Consider the following 16,013-nt stretch of genomic DNA (forward strand, 5'->3'; position numbering starts at 1 on the left):
TCCACTTCCTTACTGATGTATTCCCCTCCATTGTCGGTGTGTATAATTCCTGGTTTTCTTTGGAATTTGCTGCTGGACATGTCTACAAATTCTTGAAGTTTTTCTGATGTTTTATTCTTGTGCTTCATCAGATAAGTGGTTGTGTACCTGGAATAATCATCAATGAAAGTCAGTAGATATCTGTTCCCGTCTGATGTGGGAGTTTTTATTGGTCTGCACAAGTCGTTCAGCTCCATGGGGCAGGTGCGTTCTCTTTGGGTGGCCTGTGGAAGTAGGTTCGTGTGACCTTTGCTTCCACCCAGCTTTTACATGTCATGAGCATTCTACAGTGCAGTACGATTATATCTTCTGATAAACCTCTCTTTATGATGAAGAGGATAAAGGATTATGGCTTCTGGGTTTCAGTGCCCTAGTCGTCTCTGCCATGGATGGATAAATTTGTTGTGTGGATTATGAGTGGCTGTCTTGACTTGTTCGTCTGCGGTTATGAACCTGTACAGATATTAAGCAAATCCTCGTAAAAGGAAAATTGGATTATTGTTTTGGATTGTGCATTCATCACCTCGGAAAGGAACTGTGAGAACGTTATTAGCAAGGGTTTTCACTGATAGAAGGCTTCTTTCTAGGTCTGGGACATCCAGTACCTTTTTCACGAGGATACTCTGCTTGTCCCTGACGGTGTGATGCAGTTCAAGAATCATTGACCATTACCTTCTGATGTAATACTTTTCCCATTTACTAGGAAGACTTTGTCCTTTGTACTGAAATCAATTTCTGTGAAGAAGGTCTCATCACTAGTCATGTGGCTTGTTGCGCTTGAGTCAACACACCATCCATGTGGTCTATTGTTCTGAGTAACTTTAAAGGTAGTGCTGCAGTTTACTTTTTAGCTGCCTGCAAAGATGTGCTTGCAGTTTCCTTTGTAGCTGCCTTAGCTCTTTCTCTTGTAGGTGCCTCTCGCTTTCGCTGCTTGGCTTTCCAGATCAAACAGTCCCTTTTCAGGTGACCAGTCTTTTTACAGTATTTGCCCGAGAAAGACTAGAATAGTAGCTGCTGTGTCGTGCACCATCATTCAGAACAACACAAGTCACCAGCTAGTTGGCGGCTGGTGGGTGGGTCTAAACTCAGTCTTTCCTTTCAGTACAAAGAAGTGTTTTTAGTACATGGAAGATGGCAGAGGATTATAGCAGGAGAAGGATGGGGCTGCAAAATTAGGTGTCAGAGCTGAAGATCTTAGAAAGTTTTGTCCAGGCAGCTTTCAGAAAGGTGGGGCGTGTGAGGGTTCTCCTTTGCGTGCACTGTCTGTCACATCCCCTCTCTTCGTCAGTCAAAACTAATTTTATATTTGTCTCCTTGTAAGCAGCGAAGTTGAACAGCTGTGGGGGGAGGGGCATGCTGTCAACCACGCTTGCTCAACAACCACTTCACAAATGTGGGACAAAGTGCTATGTGCAAGGATTGGTTGGGTAGAACGTGGAAATATAAGCTACAGGCAGTCATATTCCTATAAAAATTTGAGCTAATGCCCATTGGTTAGGGTGGCATCACAGTTTTAAGTCGGCACCAACAGAGTCACAAGGCACAGGCAGAAGAAGAAAGCAGAGAGCACACGGTCTGAAAGCTCAGAGTTAATTATCCCGGTGTGCTTTATGTTTCGTTTTCAGAGATCATGGATGGAAAGGAAATCAAGGAAAGGACAATACAGAGGTATGTGTAATAAACCCTTTACACATAACTCCTCCTGTCTTTCCTAGGTACCTGTTCTGGAAAGCTCCTTTAATGGGGAAAGCATTGTGGGACTCAGTTCAATCCATTATGCAATGACATAGCCAGAGTTTCTAAGGGCTACTTTTCTCATTATAAGGCGACCTGAGTCTTCGTGGTCTCAGGCCACCCTAATAATTAATTGTGTCCAATGCCTTCAGGAGATCCTGCAGCCATTTCAGGACCCTGTCAAATTCCACACATATATATATTCACATTGATTGCTACAGTTTACCAAGATTTACTGAATTAAGTCATAGGTGGCCCAAAGCAGCATTTAAGTTAAGTAAATGTAAAAAAAAGATATAACAAGATTTAGAAACACTGTGAGCTACCCTCACCAGAAGGAGGTAACCAAAAGAAAACAAGACCTATCTTTTTAGTGGCCAAGTATATGTGTTTTTAGCACTAGATGTGCACTAAAAATTAAAATTTTTAATTATTGCTCTCTATGTTATTAAAATTATTTGTGCATATTTGGCAAGCCTAATAAAAAACAATCTGTTTGCATTTTGATTTTGTGGATAACAAGGAGTCCAACTAAAAGTTTTTTGTTTTTTTTCCCTACAGGCTAAGAAAAAATCTGAAATCTTTAATTATTGTCCACCCATCCTGGTTTATCAGGACAGTTTTGGCAATCTCCAGACCATTTATAAGGTTAGCAGCTAAAGAAACCTTGCATGATCCCTTGTTGCTACCCATATACATTTTTCTGTGCTTCATAACCCATTTACAGATTTGTTACACTAAATGAGAAAACCAATATTTTTAACTTTACAGGAAATTTGTGATTCCTGTAAACAATATAGTCATAAAAACTATCTGTCATTAGTTTGTTATAGTACAGTAAATATTTAATTAAGATTTTATGATCATAATTTACAGTAAGTTTAGATATTTTCTACTAAAGGAGATTTAAATCTCTTGCTACAAGAAGATATTTAAAGTACACCTGAAACAAAGAAAAAAACTTGATCTAAATCATTGATGGCAGTACATGACATTTATGTTGTGCACCAAAACACCTAGAGGGTTATTCAAAAAGGAGCCGAAGGTTTAAGCCAAAGCATCGGCTAATCCTTTTTTGTTTTTATTTATATTTTTATTTAAGCCTTTAGTGAATGGGTAGGGGTACCCCTTACTCATTCACAAGGGGGGGGCATCTGGGTGCCCCTTTATTAAAGGTGTAACTTTTTCAATTTTTTTTTTTCTTTCTTATTCTTTTTTTTTTTTTAAATTCTGCTCGCTACCTCGGAGGTAGCGAGCAGGATACCCAGCCGAATGAGAATAGGGGGAATGGCAGCGAGTGAACTGCAGGTGGTTCGGCTGGACCTTGGCTGGATGTTGGATCAGCTAAGTCGAACGGCTTCTTCACTTTGGCTCAGCCAAACATGCAGAGCATGTTTGGCTGACCGAAGGCAGCCAAAGCCGGCCATGTACGGCTGATTTTAACTACGTTTCAGCTGTGCATGGCTAAAGTGAATTTTTCTGCGTTTGGCTCACTTCACTTCGGCTCGGTTAATCACTCGGCTGCCTTTGGCAGCTTAGTGAAATAACCCCCTAGTACTTGGATTCCAAGAGCTGTTAGGTAAACATATGCCTCAGCTCATTGACCATTGTAAAGTACATGAATCGTTATATATCAAGTATGGCACTGTAACTTTTTACTGCCCAAAATTTGCAAAACATTTCCAGCCCAAAAGAAAGATCAGGTTCAGGTACTCCCTGTTAGAATCAGACAATTAAGATGCAGTATGTATCTTCTGGGTGGGTTGTCTAATCATAAGATCATACTGCATAATTATCTAAGTCGATGTGTGGTCCAGGAGTCTTTTACCTGGAGTTGGTGGTTTGGAGGAGTAGGGCATTACCTGACCTAAGACCTACTGTAAATAAAATTTTGCATGTGCTGGGAAATGCCACATTCTAGCCTGTAACGGCCAACTAATTTGCCAACCATCTCAAGAACACTGATGTTCTATGTTCGCATGGGTCGTGGTGAATGTTCTGACGAAGCCCTGGAGGAGGCGGGGCGAAATGCGTTAACGGGTATGGGGAACTGACCCGACACCACGACCCATGCAAACATAGATTGCCTCTGCTTATGATCTAACCAGCGAGAAATCTACATGGACTACTGAATTGTGCCTTCAAATTGGAGACAGTAGGTGCAAGCTCCTACATATACCTAGAAAAAGCCGGTCGGTGAGACAGGAGATTATTTGGGAGTGCATCACCGGATACAGCGCCACCGTGCAGTGATAAGGAGCGGCTATACCCTGAATAAGCATATCGCTGAGGGGTGTCTAAAACAAGCTGCTGAGTACGGAATGTGATGTGTGTGTCTGCGGAAAACAGTAAGATCACTCTCTCCCGTTTGTATCAATTTATATACTGAATACGGCTGTGTCCTGGATGATCTAGTTACTTTGATACACTGTTCTCCTCACAAACTCTTTAAGTGCTGGAATCTGTTGATGTTTTTTTTAAATGAAACCTTGTTTCTACACAGAACTTGACATACAAAACAGCTATAACTGTGCAGTAAAAGAAAGCAGCCTCTTTGGCGATATCTGTAAGGAGAAAACCAGTTTAGTGTCTTTTTACTAACTAGCTATAAATTGCTCTAATCTCTGCATATGCACCTACAATATACCAACGGAATGGACATTATTGGTGGAGCTTGATAATATTATTATAAGCAGTGGCTATGAGTGAAATAATAGAGGGGTCAAAATATGGTGTTGTTCCAGTGTTTTTTAATGATTGTATTGTTTGACAAAGTTGCCGAATTTTTATCAGGGATTATCCGTCACGATGGTGCCGTCTTTGTACTTTTTCTACATATCTAAATAACTTTTTCTACATCAATAAAGTAAGCCATTGGGTTATTTACTACTAATATTGGTTGAAGTTTACCCTCTTGTTTCCACCTCACTATCCTTAATGAGGTGGTATTCGTTCATTACATCCCAGATAGCAAGGATAACTTGCTACAAACTTGTGGCAGGGTGAAATTGTAATTTTTGTTAACTTGCTGCACATATTCCTGCAAGTTTTAGAATTGCAGAACACTTGCATCACAAGTTCTAGTTGACACTTTTTGAATTTGTAGCAAATTTGCTTGGCAAGTCTACAGCAAGAGTCCTGCAGGTCTTAGCAAGAGCTCTGCAAGCTCGCTGGTCTGGAGACTTGCAATGCAGACTTGCTGTAATTGTGCAACAAAATTGTGAAGCTTGGCAAGTCTGCAATAGTTTAGCAAGTCATTTTCAAACTTGCAGCTCAATTGCTTGCTATCTGGGATGTAGCAAATAAACTGCAAAGATAAATTGCACTACATTGAGATTTGGCGAATCAGGTCCTGTATGAGTCTCCAAAAGGGTTGGAGCAAAACACAGGACCAAAAAATGTGTGTCAAGGAGCCCAGTTCAGATCTACATCTCCAACAGACCTTGGATAAATTGGAATCAATTTTATGAAGGTGTACAAGGGGCCGATACCAACATGTAAGCATTTGTGTGCCCCCAGACATACCCCTTCCAGTCTCGTCCAAAATCACCATGTCCAGCTCCTTCTCCCATTTTATCTTGTCTTCGACAGGTTGTTGTATCAAAGAAAGGAAAGTTTAGCCCGTTTAGTGTGCATGCACACTGAGGAATCACACTGGCATGCTAAAGGTATCAGAATAACAATTCCTCCTTTTATTGGGTGAACTCATAGCTTTAACCACCTCCTGTCCGCCGAACGTTGAAAGACGGCCGGACGGGAATCTCCTGGATGCGGGTGGGCATCTTTAGACGCCCTTCGTGCCCGCGCGGGAAACCGCCAGGATTTTAAACGGCCAGCGATGGCCGTTTACATACAAGTGGTCTGGTGTCTCTACAGATGCCTGATCGCTTGTATGATGCAAGTCCGGGTCCCCCTCCCCCTTACCTCTCCTCGCCGTCGCTGCCGTCCCGCGATCCCGGGCGTCCATCCCGGGCGATGTGACTCTGTGCACTGAGAACCGAGGGAGATCAGTACACGATGTCCCTCCGCTCTCCTCCCCGGTCTCTGAATGCAGGAAGTGATGTATATTACATCACTTCGCATCCCTCTGTAATTCTCCGGTATAGTAACCAGAGAGAAGCTGATGAAGCAGATGTGTGCTTCATCAGCTTCCCTGGGGGTCCCTAGGTGACATTAGGGGTCTTTATAGACCCCTGATGTCTCCATAAAGGGGACCTGTCACTGTAATTTGTTATCACATAGGGTTAAGTTAAGTGTAAAAAAAAAAAAAAAGTAAATTATAAAAATTGGTCACAAAATAAATAAAATTTACACACACACTAAAAAAAAACCACAACATAGATGCACAAAAAAAAGTTAGGTGCGCCTACACGCAAACACGACGATTGCTCCAATTACACCGTACATGTTACATATCGCCGCGAATGTCGCAGTGAGAGCAATAATTTTAGGGTCATCAATCACTGATAATACTAAACTGATGAACAGTAAAAAAAAAAATGTAAACGTCGCTTATGACCAATTTTGGCTATGGCAGCTATTTGCGATTGCGACAGTGTGTTTTGCTACTGTATACATAAACAGTGTAACAGCTATCAGGCCAGGTTCACACCTGGGCGATCTGTGTCCGCGCAGCAATCTTGTACGATACTGTGCGGATTGCAGCACGGTCACGGAGTCGCCCATCACCAACGATCGTGCTGTGAGTGCCATTATTTTCTAATGGCACCCCGATTGTGCGGTTTCCTGTATCAGCCACATGACAAACAAGTGGAAAATGCCGAACCCAAAACAGTGAGGCGAGTCGGGCTGCACAAAATCCGGCAGCCTCGGCTGCCTCATGAAGTAACAGAGGAGGCGGAGACCAGGAGGCGAGGAAGAGGCGGCCAGGAGGAGGCAGCAAGGGGATGTGAGCAGGAGGCGGCGGCAATGGGGAAGTGAGGAGAAGGCGGTGGCGAGGGGACAGTGAGGAGGAGGCGGGTCCAGGTCCGCGCAGCTTTGATCGGGCGACTTGGGAGGAGGAGGCGGCCATACACCTTACAACCATCGCACGACTTTCGTTGTGCGATGGTTGTAAGGTCATTAAAATTTCGTACGACCTGCTCATCTTCGACAGGCAGATCGTACTTGTGATCATCGCAAGCCCTTCCCGCTGAGGGGAGGGCTTGCAGATGATCGCAATGCTGAGCGGGCAGTGTGCGCTTGCGCACACCGGCCTGTGCAGCTTTCGTCTTCCGAGCATGCTAGCAACCCGGCGAAAATCGTACGATTTTCGGTGGGTTTTCCAGCGTGCTAGGAAGATGAAAGTCGTGCAACCGCATCTACTGTGGATGCGGTCGCACGCTGCCCATACACCTGCCGATGATCACCCGTGATTATAGTACGATAATCGGTAGGTGTATGGGCACCTTTACAGAGTACTGGGCCCTGATTGGGCACAGTCCTGCACCTAACCTGTGGTCAGGTGCAAGGCTTTAGTCCATCAGGGCTCACAAGGCACTGTGCGGTGCACATTGCTTTGCGGGATGCTCGGCGGTCGAACAGGCTGCCGAACACCCTGACAGTTTGTGTGTTCGCCGAACACACAAACTGCCAATGTTCGAGTCGAACTCACGCTCGACTCGAACATTGAGCCCATCCCTACTTGGAATGTAAGTGAGAATAAAATGTAAAATCCCTAACGTCTGGATGTAAAGTCCGCTATGTGTCGCAGAGACTCAGTTCAAAATCCTCAACGTCTAGTATGGTAAAGAGGATTTCTTATCTAATGTGTGGATGGGAGGGTTCATTGCCACATTGAAATCTCTAAGTTAAGGAAATGTTGGTTTCTAAGCTGAAGACCAGCTTAATATCCCTGGTTTACACTAATTTAGCTTTAATTCCCTTTTTTCCCCTTTTTATTAAATTTTTTTTCAACTTTTGTATTCCTTAAAATAACTTACCTCATATCGTTTACACCTTGTGCTGTCCCCTCTGTTGCACATTGTGTTTTGCTACTGTATACATAACAGTGTAACAGCTATCAGGCCAGGTTCACACCTGGGCGATCTGTGTCCGCGCAGCAATCTTGTACGATACTGTGCGGATTGCAGCACGGTCACGGAGTCGCCCATCACCAACGATCGTGCTGTGAGTGCCATTATTTTCTAATGGCACCCCGATTGTGCGGTTTCCCGTATCATCCACATGACAAACAAGGGGAAAATGCCGACCCCAAAACAGTGAGGCGAGTCGGGCTGCACAAAATCCGGCAGCCTCGGCTGCCTCATGAAGTAACAGAGGAGGCGGAGACCAGGAGGCGAGGAAGAGGCGGCCAGGAGGAGGCAGCAAGGGGATGTGAGCAGGAGGCGGCGGCAATGGGGAAGTGAGGAGAAGGCGGTGGCGAGGGGACAGTGAGGAGGAGGTGGGTCCAGGTCCCCGCAGCTTTGATCGGGCGACTTGGGAGGAGGAGGCAAGGAGGGGGGCAAAGGAAGTCGGTTCCCCTAATCGCCGGTCGGGGCCATGATGGCTGTGCAGGATGGAGGGATCTGTTTTATGTGCTAATAATGACAGTATAAGCCGTTAGTGTACAGAAGTCATGTTCTTAGAAGAGAACCCACAGAACAGGAACAGGAAACGCATCACAGGAAACAAGTGCCACAGAGATGAATCATAGAGTTGCATATAAACTAAACATAACACTCATAACATCTCCCTCTTAATACATGATCACTGTGACATGTGGATGAATCCTTGTGATAACATATATTTACAGGTTAAGTCTTTTGGGTGGTTGTGAATGTCTACCACTGCGGGTGACCACAGGAAACAAATACCACAGAGATGATTCATAGAGTTGCATATAAACTAAACATAACACTCATAACAGGATCTATACCTGTGCAGTATGGAGGGATCTGTGGCTGTGCGAGCGAAGATTTGTGGGGGGTGGTCTGTCAAGGAGGAGGCGGGGAAGAGGAGGCAGTGAGGAGGCGGGGTCCCTGCAGCTTAGGTTGGGCAGCTTAGGAGGACGGGGACGACGACTTGGCAGAAGAAGCCGGGTTCCCTAAGCGCCAGATGGGCGTCAGAGAAGGGCGTGTTCTATCAAAGTTTGTGACTAGGTTGGAATGTGTGACCGATCACGTGGTGACACATTTTAATGTAGTCCCGCCCAGTTTTTCGGCGGTGGAATGTGTGACCGTCAATAGGTCAAGCATTCCAATGATTTCTCAGCTGTTACAGAGCAGATTGGCATCGCAGATCATATGTGCAAGACAACCGATCTGCCTTGGAACGTTGGAATGCTATTGACAGTCACACATTCCACCACAGATAAAATGAATGGGATTACGTTGAAATGTGTGACCAGTTGCACATTCCGCCGCTGTAAAACTGGGCGGGATTGCATAAAAATGTGTGACCACGTGACTGGTCACACATTCTAACGTAGTCACAAACTTTGATAGAACAGGCCGGTCCCCAAAGTGTCTGTAAGGCAGTGGAGGAGCCCGGGTCCCCGAAGTGTCGGTCCGGTGGTGGTCCAGCAGTAGGCTGCTCAAGCTGACAGCAGATGTCGTCAGGAGGCAGGCTGGGGAGCTGCAGGTAAGAGGATCACATTGTGCTGGTAAAGGGACCCTGCAGAGCCCAGCATAGATTCTGCACAGCCCATCTGAGAGTCTCAGGTGGGCTCTATGGTGGGCTCTCCAGGGTCTCAGAGTGCTGTGCAGGATCTGTGTTGGGCTCTGCAGGGTCTCACGGGGGCTTTGCAGGATCTGTGGTGGAGTCTATGGAAGGCTCTGCGGGGTCTATGGTAGGCTCTGCGGGGTCTATGGTGGGCTCTGCGGCGTCTATGGTGGGCTCTGCCGGGTCTATGGTGGGCTCTGCCGGGTGCCTGCAGAACCCACCAGTGATCCTTCACAGCCCACCATAGACACCGTAGAGCCCACCACAGATCCTGCAGATCCTGCACAGCCAACCTGAGACCCTGCAGAGCCAACCATAGATCTTGCAAAACCCACCTGAGACCCTGCTGAGACCCCAGCTTTCCTCCTTGGCAAATAGCGGAACATGTCTAAAGCTGGATACAGCATTTGTGCTTTATCCAGCGACTGACAGGTTACGCAAAAAGTCTTAAACAGGAAGGGCTGGGGCAAATTTAGTGTGTTTGCGTGTGTGTGTGGGTGGTGGGGGGGGGGAGTTTTGCCCGAGTTTTGGCTTGCCTAGGGCAGCCCCAAACCAAAATACACCACTGAACACAGTGCATGTGAATTTGGCCCTTCAGGCTGTTTTTATATCTGCAATACTGAAATGCATGTATAAGAGAAGAGGCAACTTTACAGAGAATCACCATTTTAAAACAATCATGGTGAAAAAATAACCCTTAGAAAGCATGGTAAGCATTTGTGTCACACTCTTATTAGTGTTCTTTTTTTAAAGTCTGGTTACATTGATTTGTTATTGCTCATACTCTGTATTTTCTTTCTGTTATTCAGTGTGAAGTTTATCAACAAGATTCAGTATGTGCATAGCCTGGAAGAACTAGAGCAAATTATTCCTATGGAAAATGTACATATTCCAGAATGCGTCTTTCAGTAAGTTAATAATATGCTATATCTAGCAAAGTGGGCCAAATTGGAATAGTATTGCTTAGTTATGTTACTCAAATTACTCAAATACTAATCTATCTGTATAGTTTTGCCCCCTTTTAGGCATATCTAACAGCGTGGCCACGCGCACACCTCAGGCCATATTAGCTTATTGGCACAACTCAGCCCACACTATATCTATTATACGGTATATATGCCCGACCACAAGTACGAAGGTTAATTTATTAACCTGTATTTGTGGGAGGGGATTATGGCTATTTAAACTCCTCTTCCCTTTCCTGCCTGACATTGTAGGGGAAGCGTTTGTCCCCACCTACCCATCCCTCTTCATAACTTAAAATTCCATCACCTTTTTATTTGGTATGCCATACTATGCCCCCTTTTAGGCGTACCTAACAGCGTAGCCACGGGCACACCTCAGGCCATATTAGCTTATTGGCACAACTCAGCCCACGCTATATTTATTATACGGTATATATATGCCTGACCACAAATATAATTGGTTATGTGACTTGCACATTGCAAAGCTTCTGAAACATGAAGATTGACCTTCTAAATCTGTTGCTGCAAAAGAGACTTAAAGCCCTATTTGATTAGCTAGATGTTATGGCTCCATATATGCTACACATTCCCTGTGGATGATTGTGCTTACCCAAATAATTTTTTAACATGGCCATTTAGTCAGTAACACACAGGCCCTAGTATAGTGATTTTATCACACCTATTAAAGATTGCTGTATGAGTATGGCTCATCATGCAATCATGACAGGTTTACTTTAATGAATAATGCAATCTGTGCTAACAGCTGTTGTATTTAGAAAGAATAAATGTTACTGCACTGTATTTTTTTTAGTGCACATGCATTCTGTACTCTGAGCACCCTGTACTGTATACACAATGCATTATGTAGTTGTGTATGCTGTGTTCTGTGTGTGGTGTGTGTTTTGTGCAATGTATGCTAAGTGTTATGCAGTATATGCTATGTACTCTGTGCTGTACTGTATATGCCGTGTAGGTTCTGTACTGTGTAGGGCCATATTTCATTATTCACAGTAGGCACATGCCTAAAGGGGCAGAGGCAAAGAAGTTGCTTTTCCCTGTGTATTAATTTTCCTCTCATTTTGTTCCCCATTATTAGTACAAATAGTCTTCTCATATAAAGGCCATTCATAGTATCACAAATTGTAAGCCATGTCTAGAAAAATGTTTTGTGTAAAAGAGAAGATCTTAACAGAAGGGACACTATGATTCCTGTGATGTGTATGTTCTTCGCTTCTGTGCAATCTGTGTATGCAGTGTACATTCCAGATACCCACTTAAATCAATGTGGTAGATACTGTATGTAGACATGCTTGGTATCCCTAGGTCATGGACAGGCAACTTCAGCGCTCCTCTGCTTCTGGGAGTCTTGCAATGCCTCATAGGATTTAAAAATTCACCACAGCTGGAGTGCTGAGGTTGCCTGTCCATGACCTAGATATATTAAGAATAGATGATTTTTATAAATACTGTTTGTTTAACCACTTCCCGGCCGGCCGTTGTAAACAAAAACGGCCGGCCATGAGCTTTCTAGATCTGAGTGGGCGAGCGGGAAATGTCCGATTTTTAAAAACAGGCAGCGGTGCCTCTTAACATACAAGCGATCCGCCGCCTAAAGAGCCGGCGGATCTCTCGTATGAGGTCACGGCATGTGCGCCCCCTCCGCGGCTCCCCCCTCCGCGACTCCCCCAATCCCGCTGTCACGCTGGTCCCGGGCTCCGGGACCAGCATAGTGCCACTCTGACAGGGGATCAGAGGGAGATCCGTACACGAACTCCCTCCGGTCCCCTCTCCGCTGTCAGAATGCAGAACTGATGTATATCACATCACTTCCGCATTCTTGTGTCACTCTCCAGCTTCAGATTCTGGGGAGAAGCTGATGAAGCAGATCTCTGCTTCATCAGCTTCTTCAGGGGGGTCCTAGGTGACATTAGGGGTCTTGGAGACCCCTGATGTCTCCATAGAGAGGACCTGTCACTTCTTTTTCTATCACATAAGGGTTTCTTAGCCCCCTATGGGATAGCAATAAAGTTAAGTGGAAAAAAAATTAAAGTTCCGCCCCCAAAATTTAAAGTTACACATAAAAAAGAATTAAAAAAACATTTTTTTTTACAAAGTCCCCCCCCATACATACATGCATGCGAACAGGCGTTGGGTGCGCATATGTGCGAAAACGACGAATGTGCCCATTACGCCGCACTTACATATCGTCGCAAACGTTGGAATGAGAGCAATAATTCTAGTGCTATCAATCACTGATAACATTAAACTGATGAGCGGTAAAAGCTTTTAAAGCGTCACACATTATGGCCAATTTTGGGTATGGTAGCTTTTAGCGATTTCGCTGGTGCGCACAATTTTAAAGCTTGGCATGTTTGGTGTCTATTTACCCGACGTGACCCCGTCTTTTATATTTTACCAAAAATATGGGTAATAATCATTGTTTCCTAATATAATGGGGGGGGGAAACTTTATTTTTTTCAAAATTTTCAATAATTTTTCCTTAATATAGTAAAAAATAAAACCCACAGTGGTGATTAAATACCACCAAAAGAAAGCTCTATCTGTCCCCAAAAAAATGGTATAAAATGTATTTCAGTACAGCGTTGCATGACGGAATAAATGTAATTCAAACTACCGCAGCGCTGAATACTGAAAAATTGGCTGGCCAGGAAGGCGGTTTAAACACCTGGTCTTAAAGTGGTTAAGGCAGGGGTGTCAAACTCAATGTAATAGTGGGCTGCATCAACATTATGGTTGCCCTCAAAGAGCCTGTAAGACTATATAAATGTATCTAATCTTTATCATAATTGCCCCTGCATTCGATTATCACTGGTTTTAGTAATAACTTAATACCTAGATCTGAAAGTAGAAGTCTAGGAAATGGCCTGGTGGGCCGGATTTGGCCCCTGGGCCTTGAGTTTGACACATGTGATTTAAGGTGTTAGAGGCTCCTCTGACATAATTTCTAAACTAATCACTGTTAGTCCTAGTATAGAGACATTAATAAGGCTACAAGAAACCTGTACTGAGAGAATACAAAGGCAGCCATTCCTGAGGTTTACATATGACAATGCTAGTTGCATGGTTGTCATGCTGATCCAGTGGCTTCAATGGTTTGTGAGCCACTGACATGAAATAATTATGCAGATCATCAGTTCTGGCTTTACTTTGACATTCTTTGACATTTTATTGAGAAAAAAAAGGATAGGCACATGGTCATCGGTACATTAAAAATGTATGTGGTACATAACATTACATAACATTAGTATGTTAATTTTTTTTTCCATTCTTTATGTGAAGTTTTTACATATTAAAACACAAACAAACTTCCATCTGGACAGCATATCAAACATAGACATTTCCTCTTACTATATGCATTTAAATAAATATAGTTAAATTATTATATATTTTTAATATGTATCTGAACAACTCCCCCAGAGATCAGATCAAAGTGGATAGCATACATCGATATAGGTCTGCAAACAGAGCATTCTTTCCCGAGAGGCTGGAATCTTGGTCTCTACCCAATGAGACAAAGGGGGCCTCTTGGAAAATTCTATTTGATAGCCTCTGCTGATGATGTCGATAATCCATTTGTCGCAGACGTAGTTCGCCCAAATCGGTTCGAACAGCAACAGCCTTGCCCCCACTGGAACCGACCGACCGGGCAAAATTTCAGAAGGATTTACCCGCCTGCTTGGGGCCCGCCTGAGCTTTTCCCCTTGTAGACAGACTTGGAGAACGAACTCTGACCTGATCTCTATAAAGGCTGAAAAAAATATCTTCCCGGCCTGTAGGCTTTTGCCTCTTTGAACCTATCCTATTTTCCTGAACAGTAGGGCTGACGTTGACGTCTCCTGTCCTGGGGCATTAGACCCGACTTATCACCAGACACCCGCTTAATCGCCTCTTCCAGAGTCTTCCCAAAAAGAATCTCTCCAGAAAAAGGAATGGAACAGAGTCTCTGTTTAGAAGCTAAATCTGCCGACCACTGTCTGAGCCACAAGGCTCTCCTAGCCATGACCGCATGCAACATGACTCGGGCATCCAACTTAATTTGATCCACTGCAGCCTCCACCACAAAATCCGCCGCAAGCCGGAGATTGCCAAATAGGCTGGAAAGGTTTGACACCACCTCCGGATCACAGGAATCTTCTAATCGTGACAGCCAGGACTGCATCGCACGGGAGACTGAGGTCAAGGACACTGCTGACCTGCAAGCTGCACCCGACAGCAAAAAGGCTCACTTTAAATCCGACTCCAATTTCCTGTCCATCAAGTCTCGAAAGGAGACCGAATCATCCAGCGGCAACACAATGTGACAGGCCAGTCTCTGTAAGGCTGTATCTACCTTAGGCGTCGACTCCAACACGTCAACCTCCTCCATCTTGGTTTAAGATTGAACTCCTGAAACACTGGGAGGAGATGGTCAGGTGATCGGATGACGAGGGGGGGCGTGTCCGGAGTCTAATGGCTGCTGAGACCGTCTGATGTGAGCAGCAGTTCCCGGAAGAACTTCAACATTTTTGGGAAAGCCTATCCATCGCTGCCCCCCGATTAACGGACTGGCAAGAAGCAATAGTGGACGGGGATCCACTGCTGAACAGTGATTGGACGCTAGTGGGGAACAATACACAACAGAAAGGTCGGGTGAATGAAAAGTCTCTATTTTTAAACAGGGCCTGATGAACACAGAAATTGAGACCTACTATTTTTAAATCCTTTTTGTATTATTTCTGTTTTGTTTTTATATATGTTTGAGGGAATATCCGGCACTAATGTGATAGATAAAAAACATAGCACGGCTCTGAATGCTAATGGCCAATATTAATATGTTGACATATAATATCAGGGGTCTCAATATACCAATTAAAAGGCATCAACTGTTACATGAGCTGAGGCGATTACAGTGTGATATTGTTTTCTTGCAAGAGACACATTTATCGCACTGTACACATATACGCCTTTACTCCCCATATTTTCCTGTATGGTATTATGGTACCTCAGATTCAAATTTGTCAAGGACTACTTTGCAAATAATGGGTTTGGGACCAAAATATATAATGGGGGTAATGGCCCTATATAATGACACTACGGCACAAATTAAGGTAAACGGAACCGTGTCGGAAAAATTTACATTACAAAATGGTACGCGACAGGGATGCCCCCTATCCCCTTTGCTGTTCGCCATATCGTTGGAACCTTTCCTCACTACGATTAGACTCAATAGGAATATTGGGGGTATCAGTGTGGGTAATACAGAACATAAGCTGGCAGCTTATGCGGATGATATTTTATTCTTCATCTCACAACCACAAATATCATTACCCTCACTGATACAAGAATTTGAAGTATTTGGTAAGGTATCCAACTTTAGAATTAACCTTTCTAAATAGGAGATCTTGAATATTTCCTCCAAGGGGCATAGGGTAAATGCCCTGAAGGACACGATGCCTTTTAGGTGGCAGGAACATAAATTGCAATATCTTGGTATATCATTAACACCCAGAATCTCTGATTTATTTATGGTTAATTATATGGCTTTGTTAAATGCAATTCGTAAGGATCTTAATACATGGTCTAATCATCGTCCATATATTTCCTTGACTGGTC

The 16,013-nt window shown here is 44.1% G+C and overlaps 1 protein-coding gene across 1 annotated transcript in view; it reads left to right on the forward strand.

Moving 5' to 3' along the window:
• ATCAY (ATCAY, caytaxin) overlaps positions 1-16,013 on the forward strand; it is a gene marked incomplete at its 5' end in the record, with an annotated part of 36,411 nt that overhangs the window by 8,911 nt on the left and 11,487 nt on the right. The window contains 2 exons of the mRNA XM_018562197.1: positions 2,335-2,421; positions 10,245-10,343. Coding sequence (XP_018417699.1) covers positions 2,335-2,421; positions 10,245-10,343 — 186 coding nt within the window. The remainder of the gene's footprint in view (positions 1-2,334; positions 2,422-10,244; positions 10,344-16,013) is intronic.

This window comes from Nanorana parkeri, unplaced genomic scaffold (assembly GCF_000935625.1).
Source record: "Nanorana parkeri isolate BGI_ZX_2015 unplaced genomic scaffold, ASM93562v1 scaffold565, whole genome shotgun sequence".
NCBI classification, from domain to species: domain Eukaryota; kingdom Metazoa; phylum Chordata; class Amphibia; order Anura; family Dicroglossidae; genus Nanorana; species Nanorana parkeri.